We start from the raw sequence: 27,513 nt of genomic DNA, 5'->3' as shown, positions 1-27,513 counted from the left end.
TCTCACGTCACCTTATTCTTTCTTGGCACCTATTATGATCTTGTCATTTTATTGTCTCTCTCTCCCTCTCACCAGATTCCAAAAGGACATAAACCGGCAGTCCTTCGGGCTGACACAGTTTTTTGTTTAGTTTCCCCAGTGTTTTTCCAAAAATTCAATTTACTGGCAATATTTTAAAAATTAAGAGATTTTACATACATCTGGATTTCCAGGTTCTCTTGAAAAAGAAGACCTAGCACAATGCACTGGAGGTTTGTGGCCGCTGCAGCCTCTGCCCCCACCCCCACCCCATTACATCACACTAGGGTGTCTGCACTCCTTTATCTTACCTGCCAGGCCTCTGGAGCCTAAAAACCATGTACCCTGCAACTAAGAGCATTTCAATTCATAAACTCAAAGTGCAAGAAAGGTTGATGTTTTAAAGGAAATAGTTCAACTAGTCTCTGGGAAGGCTCTACCCCACACAATTTGTATAAAAAAAAAAAAAAATGACCCCCTTCTGATGCATGAATTCTTGGCTCCACAAACAGCATTACTCTCCCTTGAACTCGTACTGATGACCTAGGTATTCTTTCCTTAAATTATCTAAAGTAATATAATTTTTAAAGTAGATTATCCATTTTTAGATTGGATTCATCTAAATGATGAGGTTAAAGTTTGGGTTAAACTATTGTACGTTGATTAAATAAAAGTGTCGCCCTCTCTGTAAAGGAGTGAATCTGCAAAGTAGGAAGTAAGTGGGTAGTTGGGTGAATATGAGATAGTGAGAATCTGTCGTGTTTAGTAGGATCAGCACGTAAAGTCCCTCTAAGGAGTGCGAAACACTCCAAGTAAAGGCATTTTCCTGCAACAGTGTCAAGAAAGTGGAACGCGGGGAACACTGCGCAGGCGCGCTCGAAATCGCTTGCCAGTTTTCTGCGCAGCCTCGACAACGTCCTCGAGAGTTGCGCAGGCGCCTAGACCGACCAACTTTTCCCTCCCCCTCCCAACTCTCCCACACAGTTTCTGCGCAAACGCGGTCCCGCGTCCCCGCCCCAGGACCAATCGGAAACGGTGGCGCCCGGGCGTAGAGGGCGCGGCGCCGTGGGTGGGGCCGAGACGTGAGGGCAGCGCGCTGGCGTCATAGGGGCGGCTATATAAGTGAATACAGGCACCGCCCCTCCGCCCCAGTCACTGAGCCGCCGCCGAGGACTCAGCAACCTCCCCCTTGAGCCCCCTCGCTTCCCGACGCTCCGTCCCCCCTGCCCGCCTTCTCCCGCCGCCGCCGCCGCCTTCCGCAGGCCGTTTCCACCGAGGAAAAGGAATCGTATCGTATGTCCGCTATCCAGAACCTCCACTCTTTCGGTAAGTCCTGGAAAGGTCCCAGGGGGAGGAAGGCCCGGGTAGGGCAGCGGGGCGCTCCGGGCCCGCAGGCAGGGCCCGAAAAGCGGCTAAGGGTTCCGGGCTTTTGTGAACTTAGGCGGAGGGAAGATGTCCGGGCTCGCGGACGACTAGGCCTGGGCGCCTGGGTTGGTTTCTGCGCGCGACCGGAAGGAGCGGGTGGGAGGTCAGCCCTTGGGCGGGCCCGCCGTCTCGGGTGGCGCATTTACTAATGGCTCCCGGGCCACCTCTGGCCACACCTGCCCCTCCCTCCACGTCTGCGTCACGTCCGTTACGTCACCGCCGTTGTCACTGAGCGGGGAGGGAGAGGCGGCGCCAGCCCTAAGTGACAAACGTGGGCTCCAATGGGGCGGGAAGTGTGGCCCCGCCTCGGAGCTCGGGTTCCGGCCGGTTGCATCAGCCGGGTGGGGCGCTGCCGGCCAGCCTAGGCTTCACTGACACGTGATCGGCTCCCAAGGGCGGGCCTGGGGCAAGAGGCCCAGGCTTTCTCGGGCTGGGAAAGGCAGCCGTCCCGGATTGACCTGTTCGGGAAGAGCCAACAAAGGACTTATCTGATCTGACTAAGCCGTGACGATTTCAGTATCAAGTTCTGCACCGGGCAAGACATCCCGTGGGAGGGTGGCAGTGGCCTCCCAGCACAACTCTCTTAACGAGCTTGACCTTTCTGCCCAGACCCCTTTGCTGATGCAAGTAAGGGTGATGATCTGCTTCCTGCTGGCACTGAGGATTATATCCATATAAGAATTCAACAGAGAAACGGCAGGAAGACCCTTACTACTGTCCAAGGGATCGCTGATGATTACGATAAAAAGAAACTAGTGAAGGCGTTTAAGAAGGTAGGCTTTTAAAAGAGAAGTTGCGAAAATGGTATTTAATATGCCTACGGGGGGTGCTGTATTGTTACTTCCTGGAAAGGGTATTCGTGCCTTCAAGCTGTTGCTTGGCCTAATGTGTTTTGGCTGTGTTGTCCTTGCAGAAATTTGCCTGCAATGGCACTGTAATTGAGCATCCAGAATATGGAGAAGTAATTCAGCTACAGGGTGACCAGCGCAAGAACATATGCCAGTTCCTTGTAGAGGTGAGTTCAGTCACTTCCTGTTAGTACGTTTTGTGCCTCTGCCCTGGCTAACTAATCTCAGGTCCTGCCTGGTAACTTTCTGCTGGGGATGTAGAAATTTGTTTCGTAAGGCTAAGCCAAACAGCAGTTGAGTTTTGAAATTCAGAGACGGTGTGTTTAGGAAAACACATCTGTCTGCCTTCGGTTTACTGTTTGCATGGAGCTACTTGGAGGGTGCAATTTAAAATTACAGCTACTAAAGCAGGCTGTCTAGTTGACTGCTCATAAGTACTCAAGTCCTATTAAATCATTGGTTACCTGAGTTGAAAGTATAGCTCTGGGACTGCTCTTGCGTGGTATAGAAGCAGGAAGACAGGATTGTTGTCCTCAGAAATGGAGGCCTTTAACTGTATCCCATCTTTAAAATTGCCCTTTTTTCTTTGCAGATTGGACTGGCTAAGGACGACCAGCTGAAGGTTCATGGGTTTTAAGTGCTTTTGGCTCACTGAAGCTTAAGTGAGGATTTCCTTGCAATGAGTAGAATTTCCCTTCTGTCCCTTGTCACAAGTTTAAAAACCTCACAGCTTGTATAATGTAACCATTTGGGGTCTGCTTTTAACTTGGACTAGTGTAACTCCTTCATGCAATAAACTGAAAAGAGCCATGCTGTCTAGTCTTGAAGTCCCTCATTTAAACAGAGGTCAAGCAGTAGGCACCTGGCAGTGTCCCGCCTGAAACAAAGCAATAAGGTGATGTTTCAGCCAAGTCCAGAGCCCCAAGATCACAGATGGCTATGTCTGGCCAGAAGCTCCTCAGCGATCCCTCTCCAGAGTTTCCTGCCCTAAGAGAATGTCACCACCTGAACAGCCCTCGGTGAAGCTGAGTGGAGGATGGGGTAAGGCAACTGTACTGCTAGAGGGAGCCTGTGGCCATCAGGGAAAGATCCCCTGGAGTCTCCAGCGTGACCAGGTGGGCAGAGCTTAGAGCAGAGGTGATAGGACACCTGGCTTGCCACCAAGGTCTTTTTGACCAGACATATCCTAGTTAATGGATGTCCAAATAGAAGGTGAGGCCAGCCTACTATCAGAGTTAAACTTTTGACAAGGGAACAAGTTACAAACCAATGTATCCTTTCATGTAGCTGTAGAGCTTGCAACTTTCTAGCAACAGCTGCCCAATGCCATGTGAAGTAACAAACTGGTTTTTGGTGTTGTTGGTTTTTTTCCCCCTTCAGTTTTAATGTTATGTAATGTATTTAAACCCTTATTTAAATAAAACTTGTTTTCAGAAACATGTGACTTGGCAGATTCTGTTTAATATATAGTCAATCCGATAAACGTGGAGGAACCACAGAAATGGCAGTAGAGGGTACAGTCTGTGCCTGCAACTCCTCCACAGGGCCCTAAGCCTCTTAGGCAAGAAAACTCCAGGGAGCTTGTTCCTCCAGATGACCACATGTTAACTGCGTGGTTAAGAATTCCGCCAGAGCTGTGTCATCCCATTAGTGTCCTGAAGGGAGGTGCTGCTTAGCTGGCAAGCCTGCTGTCTTGAGTTTCATGGTTGCGGAGGAATTTTCCCTTGTGAGACTCAGTAACAAGGTCTTAAGGGCTGCGGCAAAAGGTTTAAGTGTTGGGCTTGATCTAATCTGGCAGACCCCTAAAAAAACTGAAACAAAAGTGTCTTCGAGAAAAAATTTTGAGTTGAAGCATTTGCAAAGCCAAAACTTCACGTTGGGAGTCCCTTTCTTTACAAAGGATAATGAATGGTGAAGTGTATCAAAGTTCTTAGGGCCACTCTTAAAATTTTGCCAGCATGTGGATTATGAACTGGTCCAAAAATGCAGGTTTCACGCTGTTGAGAATGGCCCTGAGGAATCAACACTTGGCCTCTGTGGTCACCCCCTTGTGTCAAGGTCAACCTCTATTAAAGAGGCCAACCTGGAACCAGTGAGTGTGAAAGAAAGCTGATGGAAATCTGAGCCCATGGTAACTGCCCTAAATATAGAATCTAATATGGGAAGGAGAAACTTGTAACACAAGATCGTGCAAAATTGATTTGGTTAATGAGCAGGAGAACTTAACTTGGCTCCAAGCGTGGTGGCATTGTTCAAAGCATTTGGATGGTACTTTCAAAGATAGATTACTTTTGGCTGTGATACGTGGAAAGCCAAAGATTGAAACACCACACCACAGCAGTGTCAACATTGGATCCTTAACCACTAGGCCACCAGAGGTTCCCCAAAAATCAGATATGGAAAACAGGCTTAGAGGAGCTTGTAGAACAACCTAGAGGCCAAACCCAGGGAAGACCACAATCAGAACATGGAATTAAGCAAGATCCCATGCTGTAGGTTGATAGTCTGGTCCTGTGCCTGTGAAAGACCTCTGCTTCTCTGGGATAGTAAGCTAGCAACATCAGTACCGAGCCAGTTTGTGGAACTAACCAAGACAATTTGTGAGCATGATAACAGGAGTTTTAGGAACATCCCAAGCCAGTTGATGTGACTTGGGTGTATCTCAGGATGAAGTAATTTGAAGAAGAAAGCATAACTGCCTCCATTTGGTGGGTGAGAAAAATGTGGAAATTCCCAAGCATGATGGGTGATTGCACGTTGTCTAGAACCCAGGACTCCACTGCTCTTCCCACCAGATGACCTAAATGGTTCATTTTACAGAGCTTGCATGCTTAGTGTATACAGTGGAGTGTGCAGGGAATCATGGGGCTCAAAGAGGCTAGCTAAGCGGACACCCTGTTGTGGGGGTGCTGACCCCAGATAGGAGGGTGAGACCAGCACAGACCTGACCAAGGCAGAGAGGGTCCAAAGCTACCACTGGCTTAGCCAAAGAGCTGTAGGATCTCACGAGGATTGGGAAATCTCCCCCACCCCATCCCGACCCCATAGAGCCAGAAGAGAGCTTTGTGAAAGAGGTGCCATCCCAAGCAGGGCGTTCCGGGCAAAAAGGAGTCAAGACCCTGAGATGGAGGCACCCATTTGCTGGAACAAAGACTCTGCATAGATCAGAAATAGTGCAGTGCTGTCTTCGTGATAGGCCAGGCCAGTGCTAAGCGACTTAATTCATTTCATGGCAGGGACTCAATCCCTTGGTAAACAGATTGAGAGCGGGAACTCGGCCAGCAAGTAGGTGGGGAGAAGAGTGGAGAACGAGGGCTGGGTGGAAGGTTGGTGTGGGATCCAGGCAGGCTGAGCCGTGAGCCATGACTTTGATGTGTGTGTGCAGGAGTCACAGAAGACCGGCTCCCAGCTCTCTGCTCTTTAGTTCCTCTCTCCCACCGCTGGTTTCTTCTCTCTGCCTCCTTCCGTCTCACCCTTCGGTCTCCCTGCCCCCTCTACCCACCCTCTGCCACAGGGACAAAGACAAAACACAGACTGGTCAGCTAAACTACTTTAAAGCCTTGTCAGTTTTTTAATCTATAAATAGGTCAAAGAAACACAGTATTGGGAGAAGACCAAAAAAAGGAGTCCCTTGGTGTCTCAGCAGTTTAAGGATCCTGCATTGTCATGGCTGTGGCTCAGGGTCGCTGCTGTGGCTCAGGTTTGATCCCCCACCAGGGAACTTCTACATGGCACAGGCGCCGGCAGAAAAGAAAGGAGCAAGGGAGAAAAGAAGGACGAAGAAAGAAAGGGAGGGAGGGAAGAAGGAAGGAAGTACATTCAGGAACAAACCTTGGACCAGGATGCGCTGGAGTTGACCCCCCAGACTCCCTTCCTTGTTTACTAGCCTGGGTGGTGCCCCCTTGTGGCATCAGTGTCAAAATACTTTACTGTTCACTTTTCACTATTACTTTGAAATCAAGAACTTCTTGGCGTTCCAGATGTGGCTCAGCAAGTTAAGAACCCGGCTAGTATCCATGAGGATGTGGGTACGATCCCTGGGCCTCACCCAGAGGGTTAAGGATCTGGAGTTGCCACAAGTTGTGGCGTAGTTCATAGATCCAGGTTGCCGTGGCTGCAGTGTAGGCTGCAGCTCTGATTCCACCCCTAGCCTGGGAACATTCATATGCCACAGGTGCAGCCATAAAAAGACTCACAAAAGAATTTCTGATTTTTAACTTCTAAGCAGATATTATTTCAAAGTTAGCGAATAATCTGAGGCATTAGTAATTCCTGACACTCGCTTAAATGCAATGTGAATATTCATAAAATGCACTCTTCTTGGAGGAACCTGTTAAAAATTCAGATTCTGGGCCCCACCCAGGACAATTTGGTTTCTACTGGATATTAGCTGAACAGTGCCCAGGTCCCAACTACTTTTCAAGGGCCTACAAAAAAGTCCAAGAAGGGACATGTGTCATCTGCAAAATTTGACAGAAAATTGCAAAATCAGTTCTCTTGTGGCAGAGTAGGTTAAGGATGCATTGTTACTGCATTGACTTGGGTCACTGCTGTGGCACCAGTTTGATCCCTGGCCCAGGAACTTCCACATGGCGGGGGGCGGGGGGGGGGGAAAGACAGTCAGAATGAAAACAAGTGGACAAAAAAACCCTGCAAAGTCAAAGTCAGCATGATTAACTATTTAACACTATAAAAGGTAATACTGTCGATAGCTACAATCTAATTCTTATATGATTATAGTAATACAGATTCTAGAGAAAGAATAAAACTTGGATTTGTAAGGGAGTTCCCTCCATGGTACAGTGGGTTAAGAATCCAACTGCAGAGGCTCGGGTTCAGTCCCTGGCCCAGGAACTTCCAAATGCTGAGTGTGTAGCCATAAAATTTAAAAAAAAAAAAAAAAAAAAAAAAAAAAAAAAAAAAAAAACTTTAGATTGTTATTATAAAAATCTTTTCAGGGAATCCCCTGGTGGCTCAGCAGGTTAAGGGCCTGGTGTTATCACTGCTGTGGTACAGGTTCACTTCCTGGCCTGGGACCTTCTGCATGCTGTGGGCTAAATATCTTTACAAAAATGTTACCGAATTGCTTCCTCGCTCCAAAAAAGTTACAGAAAATGTATGTTTATTTGGCTTGTGGGTATATTTTCTTCATTTGGTATGCCATGTGATGGAACCTCTGAGGATATTATAGGCCTACAAACTCCAGGAAATGGCCCTGCCTTTAGGGTCAGAGATTCTGATATGGGGCCCAGGAACCGGCCTTTTTAACCAGCATCAGGCAATTCCTATGGGACAACCAAAAACCATTAGGGAAACACATGTGTGACCAATGGGGAGCTACTGAGGAAACTTGAGCAGGAGAGAAGCACCATCAGAGCTGAACTTCAGGGAAAGTAATCAGGAGTACGGTATTGAAGGAATTTCTGGTGTGGCTCAGCGGAAACGAATCTCACTGATAACCGTGAGGATGCAGGTTCGATCCCTGGCCTCGCTCAGTGGGTTAAGGATCCAGCGTTACCATGAGCTGTGGTGTAGGTCACAGACACGGCTCAGATCCCACGTTGCTGTGGTTATGGTGTAGGCCGGCAGCTACAGCTCGGATTGGACCCGTAGCCTGGGAACCTCAATATGCCATGGGTGAGGCCCTAAAAAGCCAAAAAAAAAAAAAAAAAAAAAAAAGAGTACTGTATTTAAGGAGTTCCCATTGTGGCTCAGTGGGCTAAGAACCCAAAATAGTGCCTCTGAGGATGCGGATTCCATCCCTGGTCTCTCTCAGTAGGTTAAGGATCCATCATTGCCGTGATTGTGGCGTAGGCCAGCAGCTGCAGCTCCAATTCAACCCCTAGCCAGGGAACTTCCATATGCTGCAGGTACAGCCCTAAAAAGAAAAAAGCAAAAAAAAAAATTTAAAAAGAGTACTGTATTTAAGATGGTTGAGAAAGGGCTGACTATGGGCCCGAACGTGGTTACCAGTATTTGAGAAAGCAACCCCTGAGACTTTGTGAGATTTCATGTATAATGTATGTGTGTGCGTTTTCTTTGAGATTGTCCATAGCTTTTATCAGATTCTTAAAAGAGCCCACTACCCAAAGCAGTTAAGAATCACGGGTCTGTGATTTCCTTCTGAGGCTTGCAAAGCCCCAGTGATTATCAAAGGTTTTCCAGGCACAAAATTACATACAGTAACAGTGCCTATTTCAACATCGATTTTTTAGAATTAATAACTACCTAAAACATTTAAAAATAACTCCAAAACTGGGTGCGTGTTGGTCAGAAGCCACTCACCCAGCAGCCAGACTCCAAGACCCAGAAGCATGACTCTTCTGAGTCCTGACTTTTCATGCATGACTCGCTCGCTCCACAGCCACTATCACCAGCCATCATCCAGTCACAGCCATCCAGATCGTTGCGTGGTTTAAATTGTCTTTAATCCTAGTCCTTTATGGTTAATGCATTCCCAGAATGGACAATTGATTGAACACAGGAAGCATTGGGAACACAGAGGTTGAAAAATGTTAACTTGGGAGCATAAACATGACAGTCATTCTACGTGTGTCAAGTTATTGATTCTCACTCCATTTCTGTGAAACAATAGAAAACAAACAAGAGGAGCAGGTTGGGTGCAGGGGGACTGCCGCTTACCTAGGTTCCATGGTCCACCGCCAAGCAGAACTAAGGACCCGAAGCTCAGCATCATCTAGGAGCCTGTTAGACGTGCGGATTTCAAGCCCCACCCCAGATTTACTAAATCAATCTTTTTTTTTTTTTTTTTTTTTTACTATTTCTTGGGCCGCTCCTGCAGCATATGGAGGTTCCCAGGCTAGGGGTCGAATCGGAGCTGTAGCCACTGGCCTACGCCAGAGCCACAGCAACGCGGTATCCGAGCCTCGTCTGCAAACTACACCACAGCTCACGGCAACGCCGGATCGTTAACCCACTGAGCAAGGGCAGGGACCGAACCCGCAACCTCATGGTTCCTAGTCGGATTCGTTAACCACTGCGCCACGACGGGAACTCCCAGTCTTCATTTTAAAAATCTTCATTGACAAAGATTGAGAAGCATCAGTATGAATCATAAAGTTAGCAGATCTCATTGAGGGACCCGCAAGCTGGTTAAAGAAAGGTGGTAACATTATGACTTTAAATTTTGTATACGTGCATTTTCCATTACAGGTTTTTGTGTTTTGTTTTGTTTCTTTTTTGGCCGCCCCGCGGTGTGCAGCGTTCCCGGGGGGGGGGGGGGGGGGGTCGGATCCTAATAGCCATTGCGACCTACGCCGCAGATCCTTTAACACACTGTGCCAGGCTGGGGATCAAACCTGCATCCTGGCACTGCAGAGATGCCACCGATCCCACGCCACAGCAGGAACTCCTCCATTACAGTTTTAGAACTGCATTGAAATGCACAAAAACACAGTGGAAGAGTGGAAAGCAAGCAATCAGGAGCTGAATATGGACCGATTAGTAGCATGGCATCAGCCAAGAGGTACAGAAAGCCCTCGGTGGGCTCATGTAACCTAGGGTTTCCCAGCCAATCCGCTGGGCAACTCTTGGGTGGTACCAAGCCCAGCTCAGCCCTGAGAGCCTCAGGCCAGAAACCTTGTGGGGGGGGGGGGGGCTTGAGTGATGGTGATCTCCCCACTCACCACCATCAACCCCCCCAGACCTGCAGGTCTCATCTGATTAAGGGTGCAGGAGAAAATGCAGTGGTGGTTCTATCAAATCTGGCTTTTCATTTATTAGGGCCAAAGACAGTCCACATTTCTTGTGTGCTATTTGCAATGTACTTGCCTAAGTCTCCTAAAATTTTCTTATATCGTCCTCTAGGAAAAATAATACAAAGGTTATAACAAACAAAAGACAATCCCAAGGGACTTTTAAAAAATACATAATGAGGCGTTCCCGTCGTGGCGCAGTGGTTAACGAATCCGACCAGGAACCATGAGGTTGAGGGTTCGGTCCCTGCCCTTGTTCAGTGGGTTAACGATCCGGCGTTGCTGTGAGCTGTGGTGTAGGTTGCAGACGCGGCTCGGATCCCGCGTTGCTGTGGCTCTGGTGTAGGCTGGTGGCTACAGCTCTGATTCGACCCCTAGCTTGGGAACCTCCATATGCCGCAGGAGCGGCCCAAGAAATAGCAAAGACAAAAAAAAAACATAATGAAATAATCTCGCGTTTATTTTTTTTTCTTTCTTCTTCTTTTTTTTTTTTTTCGTCTTTTTGCCTTTTCTAGGGCTGCTCCTGTGGCATATAGAGGTTCCCAGGCTAGGGGTCTAATTGGAGCTATAGCCGCCAGCCTACACCACAGCCACAGCAATGGGGGACCTGAGCCGCGTCTGCGGCCTACACCACAGCTCATGGCAACTCGGAATCCTTAACCCACTGAGCAAGGCCAGGGATTGAACCTGCAACCTCATGGTTCCTAGTCGGATTGTTGACCACTGAGCCACAACCACTAAGATTCTTGATATGAGAGGGAAAAGGATTATTGACTCCAAAAAAGTTGAGACTCGCTGAGAGTGATCTCAGAAGCTTTGCTGCTGGACGCAGGACATGGGTGACTCTGGAAAGCTTTCCTAGGTTTATGACAGTTCTCAGTGGGCTCACGTAACCTAGGGTTTCCCAGCCAAGTAGTTATGGGGGCAAGATAGTTGGGGCAGGGGGAGGAAGGAGGCCATCCTGTGTATCACAGAATGTCTAGCAGTATCTCTGACCTCTAGGAATTAGATGCCCGTAAACTCCTCCCCTCCCCCACCCTAAACAACTGGAATTATCTCCAGACATTGCCAAATGCCCCTGGCAGCAAGATCATATCTCCTTTTTGAGACCCACTGATTTCCCCCCTCCTGCTCTACCAAATTACGGTGACTCTGCTCATTTTATTTTATTTCATTTTTTTATTTTTACAGCAGCACTTGCATCATATGGAAGCTCCTGAGCTAGGGGTCAAATCAGAGCTGCAGCCACAGCCACAGCAACCACGGGTCCAAGCCGCATCTGCAATCTACGCCACAGCTTGTGGAAATGCCAGATCCTTAACCCACTGGGCGAGGCCAGGGATCAAACCTGCATCCTCACGGACAGTATGTCAGGTTCTTAACCAGCTGAGCCACAACAGGAACTCCCTAGTTTTAAATTTCTCAAGCCATGAACCATTCGTTCCTTCGTTCCGTAAACATTGATTCAGCACCTAGTAGGTGCCAGATACTCTTTGAGGCCCTGGGGGTATGGCACCAAACCAAGATCCCTGCCCGCGTGGAGTTTATGTTCTAGTAGAGGAAGACAAACAAAATCAAACAAAAGAATTATGTACTTGTCCGGATGGTGAAAAGTGCTATGGAGAAAAAGAGAGCAGAAAAAGCGAGCCTCTCCTGGGAGTTCCCATTGTGGTGCAGCGGAAATGAATCCGACTAGGAACCATGAGGCCGCGGGTTCAATCCCTGGCCTCACTCAGTGGGTTAAGGACTTGGCGTTTCCGTGAGCTGTGGTGTAGGTTGCAGACTGGGCTCGGATCCTGAGTTGCTGTGACTGTGGTATACGCCAGTAGCTACAGTTCTGATTCAACCCCTAGCTTGGGAATTTCCATATGCTGTGGATGAGGCCCTAAAAAGCAAAGCAAAGAAAAAAAAAAAAAAAAAAGTTCGTAACAGCATTATTCATAAGATCCAGAAAGTTGCAAACAATCCAAAGGGCCGTTTGAGCGTGTCAACTGATGAATGAATAAATAGAATACAGGAGTTCCCGCTTTGGCACAGCAGATCAAGGATCTGGCATTGCCACAGCTGGGGCATAGGTCGAAGTTGGGGCTCCGATTCTATCCCTGGCCCAGGAATTTCCAGAGGCCATGGGTGTGGCAAAAAAAATAAATCAATAAAAGTAAATAAATAAAATGTAGTATATCCACACAATGGAATATTGTTTGGCAAAAAAAGGAATGATACGTGCTGCAACATGAGTACATCTTGGAAACATGATGCTAAGTGAAAGAAGCCAGACACTGAAGGCCACATTTTGTACAATCCCACTTAGATGAAATGACCGGAGACAGAAAGTCGATTAGTGGTAGCCAGGGGAAGGAGGCCTGAGGTTTCCTCTTGGGGTGATGAAAATGTTCCGGGATTAGATAATGGTAAGAGTTGTACAACTCCGTGAGTCTCCTGAAAGCCACTGGACTGTAGTCTTTGTCTTTTTTTTTTTTTTTTTTTTTTTTTTAGGGCCACACCTGTGGCACATGGAGGTTCCCAGACTAGGGGTCCAATCGGAGCTACAGCTGCCGGTCTACAGCCCCTATGGGGAGTTCCCGTCGTGGCTCGGAGGGTTAACGAACACAACTAGCATCCATGAGGTTGCAGGTTCTGTCCCTTGCCTCGCTCAGTGGGTTAGGATTCGGTGTTGCGGTGGGCTGTGGTGTAGGCTGGCAGCTACAGCTCCTATTTGACCCCTAGCGTGGGAACTTCCATATGCTGTGGGTGTGGCCCTAAAAAGACAAAAAAATAAATAAAATAAAATAAAGAACTGTATGATAGGGAGTTCCTGTTGTGGCTCAAGTGCTTAATGAATCTGACTAGGAACCATGAGGTTGCAGGTTCCATCCCTGGCCTCGCTCAGTGGGTTAAGGATCCAGCATTGCCATGGCTCTGGTGTAGGCCTGCAGCTGCAGCTCCAGTTTGACCCCTAGCCTGGGAACCTCCATATGCCGTGGGTGCAGCCCTAGAAAAGACAAAAAAAAAAAAAAAAAAAAAAAAAAAAAAAAGAACAATATGATAGGTGAGCTGTATCTCAATAAATCAGTTCTATGCATTTTTCGTTTTTTAAAGTTTTGTTAAAATATATTGATTTACAACATTGTGATAATTTCTGCTGTACAACAAAGTGATTCAGTTATATGTGTACACACATCCTTTCTCTTTCAGATTCTTTTTTTTTTTTCTTTTTAGGGCCATACCTGCTGCATAACGAAGTTCCCAGGCTAGAGGTCCAATCAGAGAAGTAGCTGCTGGCTTCTTCTTCTTCTTCTACACCACAGCCACAGCATCTCGGGTTCCGAGCCGAATCTGTGACCTATACCACAGCTTGTGGCAATGTTGGATCCTTAACCCACTGAGCAAGGCCAGAGATCGCATCTGCATCTTCACAGACACTATCTTGGGTCTTAACCCGCTGAGCCAGGACAGGAACGCCTCTCGTCCAGATTCTTTTCCCACATAGATTATCACAGAATATTGGGTAGAGTCCCCTGTCCTATACAGCAGGTCCCCACTGGCCCATCTTCCCATATATCTCAGTGTGCATATGCCAGTCCCAAAGGCTATATGTATTTTTAAAATTGTATTTTTTCAGGAGTTTCCAGATGGCTCAGTGGGTTAAGGATCTAGTGTTGTCACCGCTGTGTTGCAGGTTCAATCCCTGGCCCGGGAATTTCCATGGGCGTGGCCAAGAAATAAATAAATAAACTACATCCTTTCAAAGCTGTCTGGGTGGCAGACTATGAGCAGGGCTTTTGCCCTTGCCACATGGCCTTACACTGCATTGGCTGGTGGCTGGAAAGGTCCTCTACCCTCTGCCAGGGATAGTTTCGAATGAGATGAGTTTATAAACGCAGGAGAACTTCAGTAAAGCCTGAAGAAAGGTACCGCCCCTGCTCCATTCCCTGAGATAGGTTTTCACAATAGTTGAGTAAGGCCGAAGGTACCATCAGCCATCAAAACCTCTTCCCATTTCTCTGTAGCCCCCCCATCTGTCCCTCCTACCAACCCCACTCAGTAGATAATGGAGTGAAGGGAAGGAAAAGATCAGCATGCAAAGATGAGGAAAGCAGCCAGAAGAGACTTTTGTTTTTTGGCCAGCCCCATGCCATGCAGAAGTTCTCAGACCAGGGATCAAACCCGAGCCACAGCAGTGACAACCGCCAGATCCTTAACCACCAAGCCACCGGGGAACTCTGACAAGACTTTTTATTTTTTTGTCTTTTTAGGGCCACACCCGAGGCATATGGAGGTTCCCAGGCTAGGGGTCGAATTGGAGCTGTAGCTACTGGCCTGCACCACAGCCACGGCCACACCAAATCTGAGCCGCATCTGCAACCTACACCACAGCTCGAGGCAATGCCAGATCCTTTACCCATTGATCGAGGCCAGAGATCAAACCTGCGTCCTCATGAGTGCTAGTCCATTTCATTTCCATTGAGCCACGACGGGAACTCCAAGACTTTTTTTTAACGCTTATGAAATCAAACAGCCTAAGTTCAAGTCTCAACCCATGAGCCATATGACCTGGGCACATCACTGCGTTGAGTTTGAGATTTGATTTTACTCTACTTAGAAGCCGATAATTTATCCTTTCACCAATGCTGGCAAGACCTTGATCAACATTATGTGGCCAGGGTCAGTGTCTGGCACAAAAGGAGCACTTAGAAAATGTCTGTTGAATGAATGAAAAAGTGAAGGCACAAAGTCCCTAAGCAGGCAGGAGAGTCTGGGATGAAGGACCCTGGTCGAAGGTTTGACCTTGAACAGGACTATGCACCCTCCAGGGATGGCAGAAAGGAGAAAAGGATGGATGGTGGACTCAGACAAACTTGGTCACGATGGAGAGAAGGGGCTGAGGTCAAATCACCTTGAGAGTGAAGGCTGAGGCCATTTACAAGGTTGCCAGGCAACAGCCCAGCTGCGGAGTATTAATCTGCCATCGAATCAACCAGTCACTTCTGGGAACTTTCCTCTTTTAAGGAAGGGGTGGTGGCACCCTCTGCCAGGGGAACTGGGGACCAGCCTGACAGGTTCTGAAGCAGGACAAGGGCAGCCATCCAGATGCACCAACACACAACTTGAATTGACAAACTGCGTTGCCCAGGCTGGGGAGGAAGGAAAGTGAGACAGGAGGGGTCGGTCAGGTGTGAGGACCCAGATGAAGGAAGGACTGAAGGTCACAGCAAAGGTCGATTCAGCAGGAGCTGAGGTTCAGCAGCCGGGGTGGGACAGGAGGCTGTGGGCAAGGAGAGGCAGCAGCATGCAGAGGCCAGGAAGACAGACCTGGTTCACAGCTCAGCCTCCTTACCTCCTCCCTGCAGGGCCTGGGGCAAGTAACTCAACCTGGCTGATGCTCTCTACAGTGCACCTGAGTAAAGCGTCCTCTCACATAGGTGTTTTAGAATTAGCTTCCGGGAGTTCCCATCATGGTGCAGCGGAAATGCATCTGACAAGGAACCATGAGGTTGCGGGTTCGATCCCTGGCAGTGGGTTGAGGATCCAGCCTTGCCGTGAGCTGTGGTGCAGACCAGCGGCTACAGCCCCAGTTAGACTCCTAACCTGGGAACCTCCATATGCTGCGGGTGTTGCCCTAAAAAGACAAAAAAAAAAAAAAAGAGAGAGAATTATTTTCCCACTTAAAACCACTATCTGACATTGCTAAACAAAGCACTTTCTAATATTTTATTGTAAAAAATGTTCAGACACACAGAAGAGTTGAAATTTAATGTGATGCCTATCACATATGCCCATCACCTAGAGTCTGTAATTTTTTTTCCTTTTTGTTTCCTTTTTTTTGGGGGGGGGGTTTGCATCTGCCACATGCGGAAGTTCCCAGGCCAGGTGTTGAATTGGAGCTTTAGCTGCCAGTCTACACCCCAGCTACAGCAGCTCGGGATCAGAGGCACATCTGCGAACTATACCACAGCTCCCAGCAACGCTGGATCCTTAACCCACTCAGCAAGGCCAAAGATCAAGCCCGCATCCTCATGGGTACTAGTCTGGCTTTTTACCACTGAGCCACAATGGAAACTCCCAGAGTCTATAGTTTATATTCTACTGTCCTTTATTTATTTATTTATTTTGGCCACACTGGCGGCAGGCAGAAGTTCCCGGGCCAGGGATCAAACCTGCACCACAGCAGCAACCCAAGCCACACCAGTAACAATGCTGGATCCTTAACTTGGTCAGCAGCAGGGAACTCCGTGGGGTTTTTTGGGGTTTTTTTTGTTTTTTTTTTGGGGGGGGGTGTTTTTTTTTGTTGGTTTTTTTTTTTGTCTTTTGTTGTTGTTGTTATTGTTGTTGTTGTTGCTATCTCTTGGGCCGCTTCCGCGGCATATGGAGGTTCCCAGGCTAGGGGTTGAATCGGAGCTGTAGCCACTGGCCTACGCCAGAGCCACAGCAACGCGGGATCCGAGCCGCGTCTGCAACCTACACCACAGCTCACGGCAACGCCGGATCGTTAACCCACTGAGCAAGGGCAGGAACCGAACCCGCGACCTCATGGTTCCTAGTCGGATTCGTTAACCACTGCGCCACGACGGGAACTCCGTTACAGTTTTTTTTAATAAAATTTACTTACAATGGAATGCACTAATTCTAAGTATGCATCAAGGGATTTTGACAAAAATGCATTCGATGGGTTTTGACAGCCTGAAAACAGGGTTCTGGGCTTGATTTTGAGTGGTAAGTGAGATAATGTATCATTCAGCAGTGGGAGGCCTTCTTGTTAAGATATAGGAGGCAAAACAGGCCCCAGAGTGGAGGCCAGGGTGTGACCAGGCTGTGGGAGGCAGAAGGTGGGTAGAGCTGAGGAGTTAGTGTGAGGCCTGCACAGAGGAGAAGGCGCTAACCCACAGCAGAGGGCTCGGGACTATTGCAGGGAAGAGGGGAGAGGAAAATAAGCCAAGAAGGGGAAAATGTTCTAGAAGTCAGCCAGATGCCACAGCACTGCAGATAAGGCTGTGGAAATGGGAGTTGCCGTCATGGCTCAGTGGTTAAAGAATCCGACTAGGAACCATGAGGTTGCACGTTCGATCCCTGGCCTTGCTCAGTGGGTTAAGGATCCGGTGTTGCCGTGAGCTGTGGTGTAGGTTGCAGACACGGCTCAGATCCCACGTTGCTGTGGCTCTGGTGTAGGCTGGTGGCTACAGCTCCAATTCAACCCCTAGCCTGGGAACCTCCATATGCCGCAGGAGCGGCCCAAGAAATGGCAAAAAAGACAAAACAAATAAAAATTAAAAAAAAAAAGGCTGTGGAAATTAAGGCATCAATAATAATAGCAGGCTCTCACTTAGAACTTAGCGTGTGTCAGAGACCAAGTGAACCCTCCAGGCCTCTCCTTTAACCCTAACCACCTTCATTAGGGGCAGGTGACTCGCCTTAGGTCGCCCTCGGGAAGCACCAAAGCTGGGATTACAGATCAGGAGGGCTCTGTTGTTGTTGTCGTTGTTTTAGACTTTTTTTTTTTCCCCCTTTTCTAGGGCCGCACCCACGGCATATGGAGGTTCCCAGGCTAGGGGTCTACTCAGAGCTGTAGCCGCCAGCCTACACCACAGCCACAGCAACTCAGGATCCAAGCCATATCTGTGACCTACACCACAGCTCGTGGCAACGCCGGATTTAACCCGCTGAGCGAGGCCAGGGATCAAACCTGCAACCTCATGGTTCCTAGTCGGATTCGTTAACCACTGAGCCACGTCAGGAACTCCCTGTTGTCGTTGTTTTAACAGCAGCCCCTGCCACATATCAAAGTGCCTGGGCTAGGGTTGAATGGGAGTGTCAGCTGCCACCTATGCCACGGTCACAGCCACACCGGATCTGAGCTACCTTTGTGATCGACGCTGCAGCTTGTGGCAACGCCAGATCCTTAACCCACTGATCGAGGCCAGGGATCAAATCCACATCCTTACAGAGGCAATGTTGGGTCTTTAATCCGCTGAGACACCATGGGAACTCCCTGCTTGTTCTTTTTCATACACAAAAGACTTCCCCCAGCTTCTGATGCGTGAGGACTGGGGTGTGGCCGGGCCTGGGGGAGGGGTTTGGAGCTCCCCCGATGATCCTAATGTGAAGTGTAGGCTGAGAGCGGTACCGGTCCAGGTGGGCATCAGATGAGACGGTGAGAGGACAGGGCCAGGGAGAGAAGGCAGAGGCTGGTCTCTCTCCTCGCGGCCACTAGGGCTGCCACCTGGCCCCCCAGGTTTGTGGGTAGCCTCTCCAGCCGGAGGGCATCGTGAGGGCTGTTCTCTTGGCTCTGGGAGACCCTCAGACAACAGGTGAGGCCAGAAGTCATGAACCCATGTCCCCTCCCCATCCTGGGAGGGACGGTAGATGCCCATTTGTATCACTGTCCACCCAGGTGTTTGTCCCGGCACCTTCACACCCTCCAAGGCCCTGTTGCCTGGGGTGGGGTGACTGAGTCATTGTCAAGCTCTGCCTTTTCCGCTATCAATAACCAATTAGACACTGCCTCTCGGAACAGCGCTCATCAGAGGTTGCCCAAGGCCGGTCCCGGCAGGCAGGAGGGTGGTCGGGTGTGCAGAGTCCCTGGTAGGTTTCCCTCCCCAGGGGACCTTCTCCCCTTGATGGAGAACCATCATTCTTGTTTATTGTGTGTGTGCCCCCCTCCCCCAAAATCTGAACCGACAAAAGCCTCTTTTCCCTAGGGGCCCCTCCAAACCCCAGTTTACAGCACATGCTCCACAACTGGAGCGAAAATGCAGAAGAGGAGTTCTGGTTGTGGCGCAGTGGAAACAGTCCAACTGGGAAGCATGAGGATGCGGATTTGATCTCTGACCTCGCTCAGTGGCTAAGGATCCGGTGTTGCCCTTAGTTGTGGTGTAATTCACAGATGTGGCTCGGATCTGCTGTGGCTGTGGCGTAAGCCAGTGGCTGCAGCTCCAATTCCACCCCTAGCCTGGGAACCTCCATATGCCGCATGTGCAGCCCTAAAAAGCAAAACAAAGCAAAAAGTCTGTAGCCAGAAGTTCCCTGGTGACCCATGGGTTAAGGATCCAGCACTGTCACGGCGGTGGCGTGGGTTCGATCTCTAGCCTAGGAAATTCCACAACGCACCGGTGAGGCTAAAAAAAAAGTCTGTAAATTTAATCACATGTATGACGCCTATTTTTTTTTAAGTTTTACTGAAGTCGAGTTGATTTACAAGGTTGTGAACATATATGCTGCACAACAAAGTGACAGTTATACATGTACACATGTCCATTCACTTTCAGATTTTTTTTTTTTTTTTTTTTTTTTTTTTTTGTCTTTCTAGGGCCGTTTCTGTGGCATATGGAGAGGTTCCCAGGCTAGGGGTCTAATCGGAGCTGTAGCCGCCAACCTACCCCAGAGCCACAGCAACGCGGGACCCAAGCCGAGTCTGCAACCTACACCACAGCTCATAGCAACGCCGGATCCTCAACCCACTGAGCAAGGTCAGGGATCGAACCCACAACCTCATGGTTCCTAGTTGGATTCGTTAACCACTGCGCCACGACGGGAACTCCTCTTTCAGATTCTTTTCCTACATAGATTATCACAGACTGTTGGGTAGAGTTCTCTGGCTATATAGCAGGTCCCCATTGACCAATCATTCCATATACCTCAGTGTGCATAGGTCAGTCCCAAACCCCCAGCCCACCCCTCCCTCCCCTCCTGCAATGCCTCTTTAGCCATGCAATGTCACATCCTCACAGGTCTCAGGGATTGAGGTGTGGGCCTCTTTGGGGGAGCATTTTCCTGCCCACCACACCCCCACTGGGAGGAGAAATAGCCCAGAACTCGGAGGAGAGAGACCTGAGTGTCAGGCCCAACTCACCTTGGTTGTGAACACTCAGAGCAGGAAGGGATTGCCTCTCCTGTCTGAGCCTCAGTTTCTTCATCTGTAGAATGGGGACGTGCTAGCACTTATGTTGAGATCATGGTGAAGACCAAATGCATTCATTCACGCAAAGGGCTTAGCAGTGCTGGCCCTCAGCGTGGTCCTTGCGGTGAGGACCCAGGCAGGGTCCACAGGCAGCAGGAAGAGCCTGGGCCCTGCGGTCCAGGGTCTGCTCTTCACCTTAGGAGACCTAGAAACTGGATTTTTTCGGGTCACCCAGAGAGTCAAAGTGTTGGAGCCAGGATCCAACCCTGGCCCTGCCAGTTCCAAAACTCTCTGCACACCAGTAGACACCAACCTCTGCCTCCATCTCTGCCACTTCTTTCTTTTTTTCTTTTTGGTTTTTGTTTTGTTTTTGTCTTTTGTCTTTTTTAGGGCTACACTCGCGAGATACGGAGGTTCCCAGGCTGGAGATTGAATTGGAGCTACAACTGCTGGCCTACACCAGAGCCACAGCAACATGGAATCCGAGCCGCATCTGCGACCCACCCCACAGTTCATGGCAACACCAGATCCTTAACCCACTGAGCGCAGCCAGGGATCCAACCCACAACCTCATGGATACTAGTCAGGCTCGTTAACCCCGGAGCCACAACAAGAATTCCTCTGCTGTCTCTTTCAATAGAAACAGAGGGCAGGTGTCCTTCTGGGTCATGGCCAGCAGGAGGGCAGACCTTGGATTCACAAACAATGCTTTTTAGGGAGTTGTGTTCCTTAAGTCTTGGTGGAGAAGAAGCGCCCCTGTGGATGCAAAGCACATGCATAAATTTTGTCACATTCTCTCTTCACCATGACCCTAGAAATGCATGATTCCCATTTCACAGAGGAGGCTGACTAAGGCCCAGAGATAAAGGAAGAAGACGCAAACCAATCAGATGCCCCGATGCTCTGGGCCCTGCAGGCAGTGTTTTCTCTACATCCTCTCCACAAGGATGCCCAAGTTACCTCCTTCATTTCCTGGGGGAGAAAACAGCTCAGAGGGTGGGAGCGATGAGTCCAAACCCAACAGCGGGAAAGGGGCAGGACCAGGAACCCCTCCCCGCCTTGGCCATCAGACGAGGTTCCTTGTGAGGAGAACACACTGTCTCTTCGACTGTGCCCCCGCCACATGCCCACCAGCGCCCACAAGCAGCAGCCCGCACCATCGCCTTCTGAGTAGGCGTGCTACGTGGTGCACTCAGCGCCCCCCTCCCGCAGTCAGCCTGCAGAAGAACAGCCAAGGGAGCGCGACCCCCTCCCCAGCAGAAATCAAGTCTGGGGCCCTGGTCCAACCAGGGCTCTGCTGAAAGCTTATAATTTCCCGTTGCCACAGCAACGCAAACGTCTCTATTCCCCTAGGATGTGAACAGAGCTGTTCCCCCCACCAAACCCTTTCTCCCAAACCCCCTCAAAATCCCTTCCGTCTCTGAGATTCTGGGAGTCAATGAATTCTCAACAATGCCTGCCCCCGTTTTTGTCATTTTCATCTGTTCCGTCTGCTGAGTCACTGAGTCCTGCTCCAGATGAGAGTGGTTATTCACCAGAACATTCGGCCCCTGGTTGCCATGGACACCTCACAGCCTGCTTCTTTCATCACCTGTTCCTTCTCGGCAAGGCTGGCTGAGCGCGTGGGTATCACAGCCCCTTATGCAGGACCCAAGGGGCATTAAAACTCCCCCAGACAAGGAAGGGGCCTGATGACTCAGGAAGAGGAGCAAAATGTCTAGTCCCAACCGTGAAAAAAATCACAAACAGCCTCAAGCTTGTTACATCCATCCAAACCAGGCCGAGGCAGCAGTTTATCAAAAAAGGCAACCAAACGGACTGCTTGCTTCTCTGGTACTTTCAGGCAAAGGCTTTAGGTGTCTTTGCTAACCATTTTTTTTTTTCTTTTTCTTTTTGGTTGCCCTGTGGCATATGGAGTTCCCCAGCCAGGGATCAGATCTGAGCCACAGCTGCACAGGTGCAGCAACACCAGATCCTTTAACCCCCTCCCGCACACAGCCAGGGAGCAAACCTGCTTCCTGGTGCTGCAGAGACGCTGCCAATCCCGTTGCGCCACAGTGGGAACTCCTTTGCTAACCATTTTAAGTTGTATTGTTTTTTTATGGAAGAGACTTACTGTCTTGCTTTGAAAACAAAATGAGGGAGCCTCGAAGTGCAAGAGGCTCAAGGACCTGGCTCTGAGGCCAGGGAGGGGGAGGGTGCCAGGGCTCGGGGAGGAAGGGCAGATCTGAGAGATGGAGGGAGCTGCAGGCTGAGTCCAGCCCAGGGCGGAGGGCACGGTGTGGTGGGGCGGGGGGAGCGCTCAGGATTTTCCAGGTAAGGGAGGTGAAGGGGGTTCAGAGGTAATCAGATGCCGTCGCCAGGCAGAGAGCGTGGGCCCATCAGACCACAGCCCGTTGCTCCCGATAACTGTGACACATCCTGTTTGCAGAGCCCGGCCAGCAGACAGGGGATCAATGTGTCTCTCCATATTCACACCCTCCCTGCTCTGCAAACATCAGCAGGATGCATGCGAAATGAGCTTCGTCTGAATATCTCACTTAGTCCATCCAAATAGGATATGGCCCAAGGATCTGATCACCAGGTCTCTGACCCCCGGGGACATGGTGGGGGTTCTGTTCCTGACCCCAAGGAGTCTGTCTCCCGCCTGCCCTCAAGCCCAGCTGAAGAACTGGCCCCCAGCCCTGCTCCTGCCCTTCACCCGCGGAGTTTACCTCCCACCCCCTTCCCTTCCCCCACATCCGGATGAGTGATAAATGAGAGGGTGGGGCAGGGTGAGGTCCCTGTGCCATCCCCCCTCCACGGCAATGGGGAGCCTGGTGTCCTGGGGGCGGAGGGCTTGGGAGGGGCCCTGAGGGCGCTATAAATCAGGGCTGGAGCACCCAGCAGAATGGAGAACTGAGGCACCAGGCCAACAGCAGCACACCTGCCTCCCAGCTCTGCAGGTGAGAGCACCCGGAAGGGAGGGGAGAGGCCGGGACGTGGGTTGAGGGGACCCCTGCCCTCATCAAGTTACCAGGCTCATGCCGCAGCGTCTCCAGGGCTGGGACCCTTCCCTTGGCCCAGAGCCGGGTTAGGTCTCAACTCTAGGACCTACGCTACCATCCCCAGCCTTGCCTTTGAGCTGCCCTGCTGTCTCAACCAGGGCCCCGCCCGGACCCTCTGACTCCATGCTCACCCCAGCCCTGCGAGGTGAGGACAAGGGCTATTCTCCCATCTCTCCGGTGAGAAAACTGAGGCCCAGGGGGAGATGTGACTTGCCTAAAGTCACACAAATTGGGCAGGGTTAGAACTGGAACCCAGGGCTTCTGGACCCCTCACGAGCTCTTTGCTAGACCAGCACTGTCTAATGGAACTTTCCATGACGGTGGTAATATTCCATATCCTCACTGTCCAACATGGCATCCACCAGCCACGCGTGCACTGGGAATGCAGCTAGGGCCATGGAGGAATCCTTTAATTTTCATTAATTGGAATATGAAGAGCCGCGTATGACTGGGGGCTACCTACCATTTTGGACACTATAGCTCGAGGTCACTGATTTTTCAACTTTGTTATCTTGGCAGCAGAACTCTCCCAAAGGAAACCTAACAGAGACTACAGATAAAAACAGTATTTTATTGGGAGTTCCCGTCGTGGCGCAGTGGTTAATGAATCTGACTAGGAACCATGAGGTTGCAGGTTCAATCCCTGGCCGTGCTCAGTGGGTTAAGGATCCGGCGTTGCCATGAGCTGTGGTGTAGGTCGCAGACGCGGCTCGGATTCCGTGTTGCTGTGGCTCTGGCGTAGGCCGGTGGCTACAGCTCCGATTCGACCCCAAGCCTGGGAACCTCCATATGCCGCCGGAGCGGCTCAAGAAAAGACAAAAAAAAAACAAAACTGTATTTTATTAATACAAATGTGTTCTTAGAAATCAATTTTTTTTATCATTTATTTCTAGGAAAGCCAATCAGAACAATGAGGCTGAAAGAACACAGTCACGTTGAATGCTGAAAATAGAATTGTAGATTTGTTTGCGTATCCCGTTAATTTCTGTATTCTGGTTGGCCCCAAAGTGGTTCACCTTGACACAGAGCAGCAAATGGTGGCAGTGGCGAGGGAGGGGGGTTTAACGGCTTAATTACAACCACGGGATAGTCCTCCCTTAAGGAAAAATGGCAGGAGAACCTTCCCTCGGAGGGCTGTGCAAAAACAGGGTAACACCCCACCCCTGGCCCGGGGAATGTGTTGGTGGGTTTCAAAGTACTGCGTGCAGCTGAGTGCGCATGTCCTCTTGGCATTACTATTTCAAAGTTCACTTAACATTGCAAGACTTAAACATTGCAGAGCCGCTCACATGGCCTCAAATTCTGCAGAATGGTTTGGAAAGCAGCGATCTGAGATTTAAATTCCTCCTACCCTACGACTGGGGTAGGAAGGGAGCAAAGAGGCAAGACCTGAGTTTATGGGGGAAGAGAGGAGCTGGCAGGATCTGGAGGAACAGGTCACAAACCCACACAGAATTACAGACCCGTCAGCAGGGAGGGTCCTGACCCTGCTTCTGGTACCTGGACAGCCCTCACCTTTAAGCTCGTCGCCTCTCTCCTTTGCAGTCAAGATGCAGCGACTCTGCGCCTATGTCCTGATCCTGGTGCTGGCTCTGGCCGCCTGCTCTGAAGCTTCTTGGAAGCCTGGCTTCCAGCTGCAAGATGCGTCCTCAGGACCAGGAGCCAACAGGGGCAAAGAGCCACATGAGCTGGATCGGCTTGGCCCAGCCTCTCACCACCGAAGGCAGCTGGGGCTCCAGGGGCCCCCTCACCTGGTGGCAGGTAGGAGCTGCTGACAGCCATCCCTGCTTGCCTTGCCCAGCCCCCCCGGCTGACCCTGCCCTCAGACTCCAGAGGCAAGACCTCCTTCCCCCATCTTCACCTCCCCTTCCACCTCTGACCCTTAGACCTGGCCAAGAAGCAGGGGCCATGGATGGAGGAGGAAGAAGAAGCATATGGATGGATGGACTTCGGCCGCCGCAGTGCTGAGGAAGGAGACCAGCGTCCCTAGAACCGAGCTCCAGAGCCCAGCCACCTCCCAGGCCATCCCAGTCCAGCCACATGAAAGCCAAGTCCCAATAAACTAGCTTCCAACGGATCACATGTGTCAAGTGTCATGAGGCAGGGGAGGGGGGGGTTCAGGCAGGGTTGAGGTGGGAGGGGGGCTGAGCACTCCCCTGAAGGCAGGAGACGAAGTCTTCCAACTGTCCCCAGAGCCTAACATTGAACAAGTCTCTATAGTTCGGGTGAGAGAATACATGGTGGGGTCACAACCAGACTGTGCTTCTAAGAGAGGAATCCCGGTCATGCCTCTCCAAGTTCAACCATCAAGTGCTTCCCACTGCACTTAGAATAAAACCTAGGCCCTTGGAGTTCCCGTCGTGGTTCAGCAGAAACGAATCTGACTAGCATCCGTGAGGATGTGGGTTCCATCCCTTAACCCCACTCAGTGGGTAAAGGATCCAGCGTTGCAGTGAGCTGTGGTGTAGGTCGCAGACACAGCTCAGATCTGGCGTTGCTATACTTTGGCATAGGCTGGAGGCTACAGCTGCGATTCGACCCCTAGCCTGGGAACATCCATATGCTGCTGGTGCAGCCCTAAAAAGACAAAAACCTAGGCTACTTGCTGGAGCCCTAAGAGCTAGCTCTGCCATCGAAATCCCTGTCATGGGCACCACATTCCTTTCTCCTTCCTCGTCCTTTCTGCTACCCAAACACCCCATGCTCTTTCCTGCTCAGAACCTTTGTCCTTCCTGTTCCCTGGGCCTGGAATGCTTTTCCCTGGGCACAAACATGGCCGGCCCCTCTTTTTCTCTTGGGTCTCCTTTGAAATGCCTCTTCCTGAGAGCCCGGCCCTCTCTGCTCCTCACCCTTCGCACACAGCCCCCAGCAGTCTGTAATCACAGAATAACATTTTCCTGTAGAACGCATTTCACAATCTGTAGTCGTTTTGTTTGCCAGTTTATTGTCTGCCTCCCTAGCTAGAAGGGAAACTCTGTTAAGAGTGGGGCCCACGTGTCCCTCTTCCCTGCTGTATCCCCAGTGCCAAGAGCAGGAGGTACCCCGTAAATATTTATCAGAGGGATAGGCGAGCAGCCGGCACACACACTTGGCACTTCACCCATACTCCCTCACTGCTCTTGTGCCTGTCACAGCATCCTTCCTCCCACAGGCACAAGCTACCCTCCACCCGAGGGCTTTCAGAGTGCAAGGCTGGCTGGAAATTCTGAGGAGTGAGTGCCTCCAGAAGCATCTCTCAGTCCATAACAGATGAGAACTGGAGGATAAATACCCCAGCCCCCTCACCCCTGGGGTGTGGTAACTGAAGTGTGTGCTACTCTGACTCCCCAAGGTCCCCAGTAGCGTTGAGCTCTAGTTGCCCCCAACAGTGACCTGCTCAACCATATCTTTCATCCCTTCCCTTCTCTGTCTCACATCCTTAAACTGTTACCAGTGTTTCCTGGGATCACCACCTCTGTGTGCTCAAATCCTCATCTCCACGTCTGCATCCAGTGGAACACATCCTAAGACAGTTGGTCCTAGAAGGGGCTGCAGGAAGCGAGACCCCCACAAGGGGATTCTGAGGTCTGATTCTGCACTGGTCAGCCCCTGTCACTGTGATAAACGGGGTGCTGATAATGCCTGAAGCACCCCCAATCATCTGTGGACTCCCACCTTATACCACAATTCCATTCTATTTTAGTTTTTATTTTTTGTGTTTTTTTTTTTTGTCTTTTGTCCTTTTAGGGCCGCACTCGTGGCATATGGAGGTTCCCAGGCTAGGTGTCTCATGCTGGAGCCACAGCAATGCCAGATCCAAGCTACACCACAGCTCACGGCCACGCCGGATCCTCAACCCACTGAGCAGGCCAGGGATCAAACCCGCAACCTCATGGTTCCTAGTCGGATTTGTTTCTGCTGCGCCACGATGGGAATTCCCACATTCCATTCTAGCAAGCCTACCTCTCTGAGCCTTTGGATCTATCTCTTCCTCGGTACCTCTGCTGAGGCCGCTCAAGCATCTTCCATTCTGTCACCACAGACCATGGTTTTGTCCAAGCTTCGAGGCATTCTTCTCAGCGAGGCACTAGGCTCCAGGTGTCTTTGCCAGGAAATCCAATCCTGAGTCACAGCTGCATACCCCCCTCTCCCGTGTCAAGAAACTCTCCCCTGTCCAATCATTCCGCCCTTCTCCAGCTCGCCCTCCCTGGTCTGCCAGTCACGGAAACCCACTCCTCTATATGTTGCCCTGGTTCCTGCTGGTACATATTATCCAAGCTCTTTAGGTCCTGCAGCACTGGAGGTGAATAAGCCCTTTCTTCTCGTGTCTGGGACAGTATCAAGACTTGATGTCAGCTTTTGCCAAGACTCGATGTTAGTTTTTGGTGGAGAAACCCCTTAAGGGAGGCAGGCCAAATCTTGAGTAGTATCATTTTTTTTTTTTTTTTTGCTTTTTTCTGAGGCTGCTCCCACAGCATGTGGAGGTTCCCAGGCTAGGGGTTGAATCAGAGCTGTAGCTGCCAGCCTATGCCAGAGCCACAGCAATGCCAGATCTGAGCCACGTCTGCAACCTACACCACAGCTCA

General features: G+C 50.2%; 2 protein-coding genes across 2 annotated transcripts; both read left to right on the top strand.

The window, feature by feature from the left end:
• EIF1 (eukaryotic translation initiation factor 1) lies at positions 1,151-3,728 on the top strand. Its single transcript, XM_003482982.4, has 4 exons — positions 1,151-1,344; positions 2,053-2,216; positions 2,357-2,458; positions 2,884-3,728. The coding sequence occupies exons 1-4, from the start codon at positions 1,314-1,316 to the stop codon at positions 2,926-2,928; spliced, it is 342 nt and encodes a 113-aa protein (XP_003483030.1). The 5' UTR covers positions 1,151-1,313; the 3' UTR covers positions 2,929-3,728.
• Positions 22,792-25,024, top strand: GAST (gastrin). The gene is given in 3 exon segments (NM_001004036.2): positions 22,792-22,846; positions 24,494-24,709; positions 24,835-25,024. Coding segments are annotated over 2 exon segments (315 nt in total). The 5' UTR covers positions 22,792-22,846; positions 24,494-24,498; the 3' UTR covers positions 24,939-25,024.

Source organism: Sus scrofa, chromosome 12 (assembly GCF_000003025.6).
Source record: "Sus scrofa isolate TJ Tabasco breed Duroc chromosome 12, Sscrofa11.1, whole genome shotgun sequence".
Classification (NCBI taxonomy): Eukaryota; Metazoa; Chordata; class Mammalia; order Artiodactyla; family Suidae; genus Sus; species Sus scrofa.
This window is presented reverse-complemented; position numbering and strand designations above follow the sequence as displayed.

Bases quoted from the DNA above. Each gene is read 5' to 3' on its own strand.
- EIF1 (XM_003482982.4), top strand. From the start codon at position 1,314: ATGTCCGCTATCCAGAACCTCCACTCTTTCG. The intron at 2,217-2,356 runs GTAGGCTTTTAA...TTGTCCTTGCAG, and splicing joins TAGTGAAGGCGTTTAAGAAG to AAATTTGCCTGCAATGGCAC. The intron at 2,459-2,883 runs GTGAGTTCAGTC...TTTTCTTTGCAG, and splicing joins TATGCCAGTTCCTTGTAGAG to ATTGGACTGGCTAAGGACGA.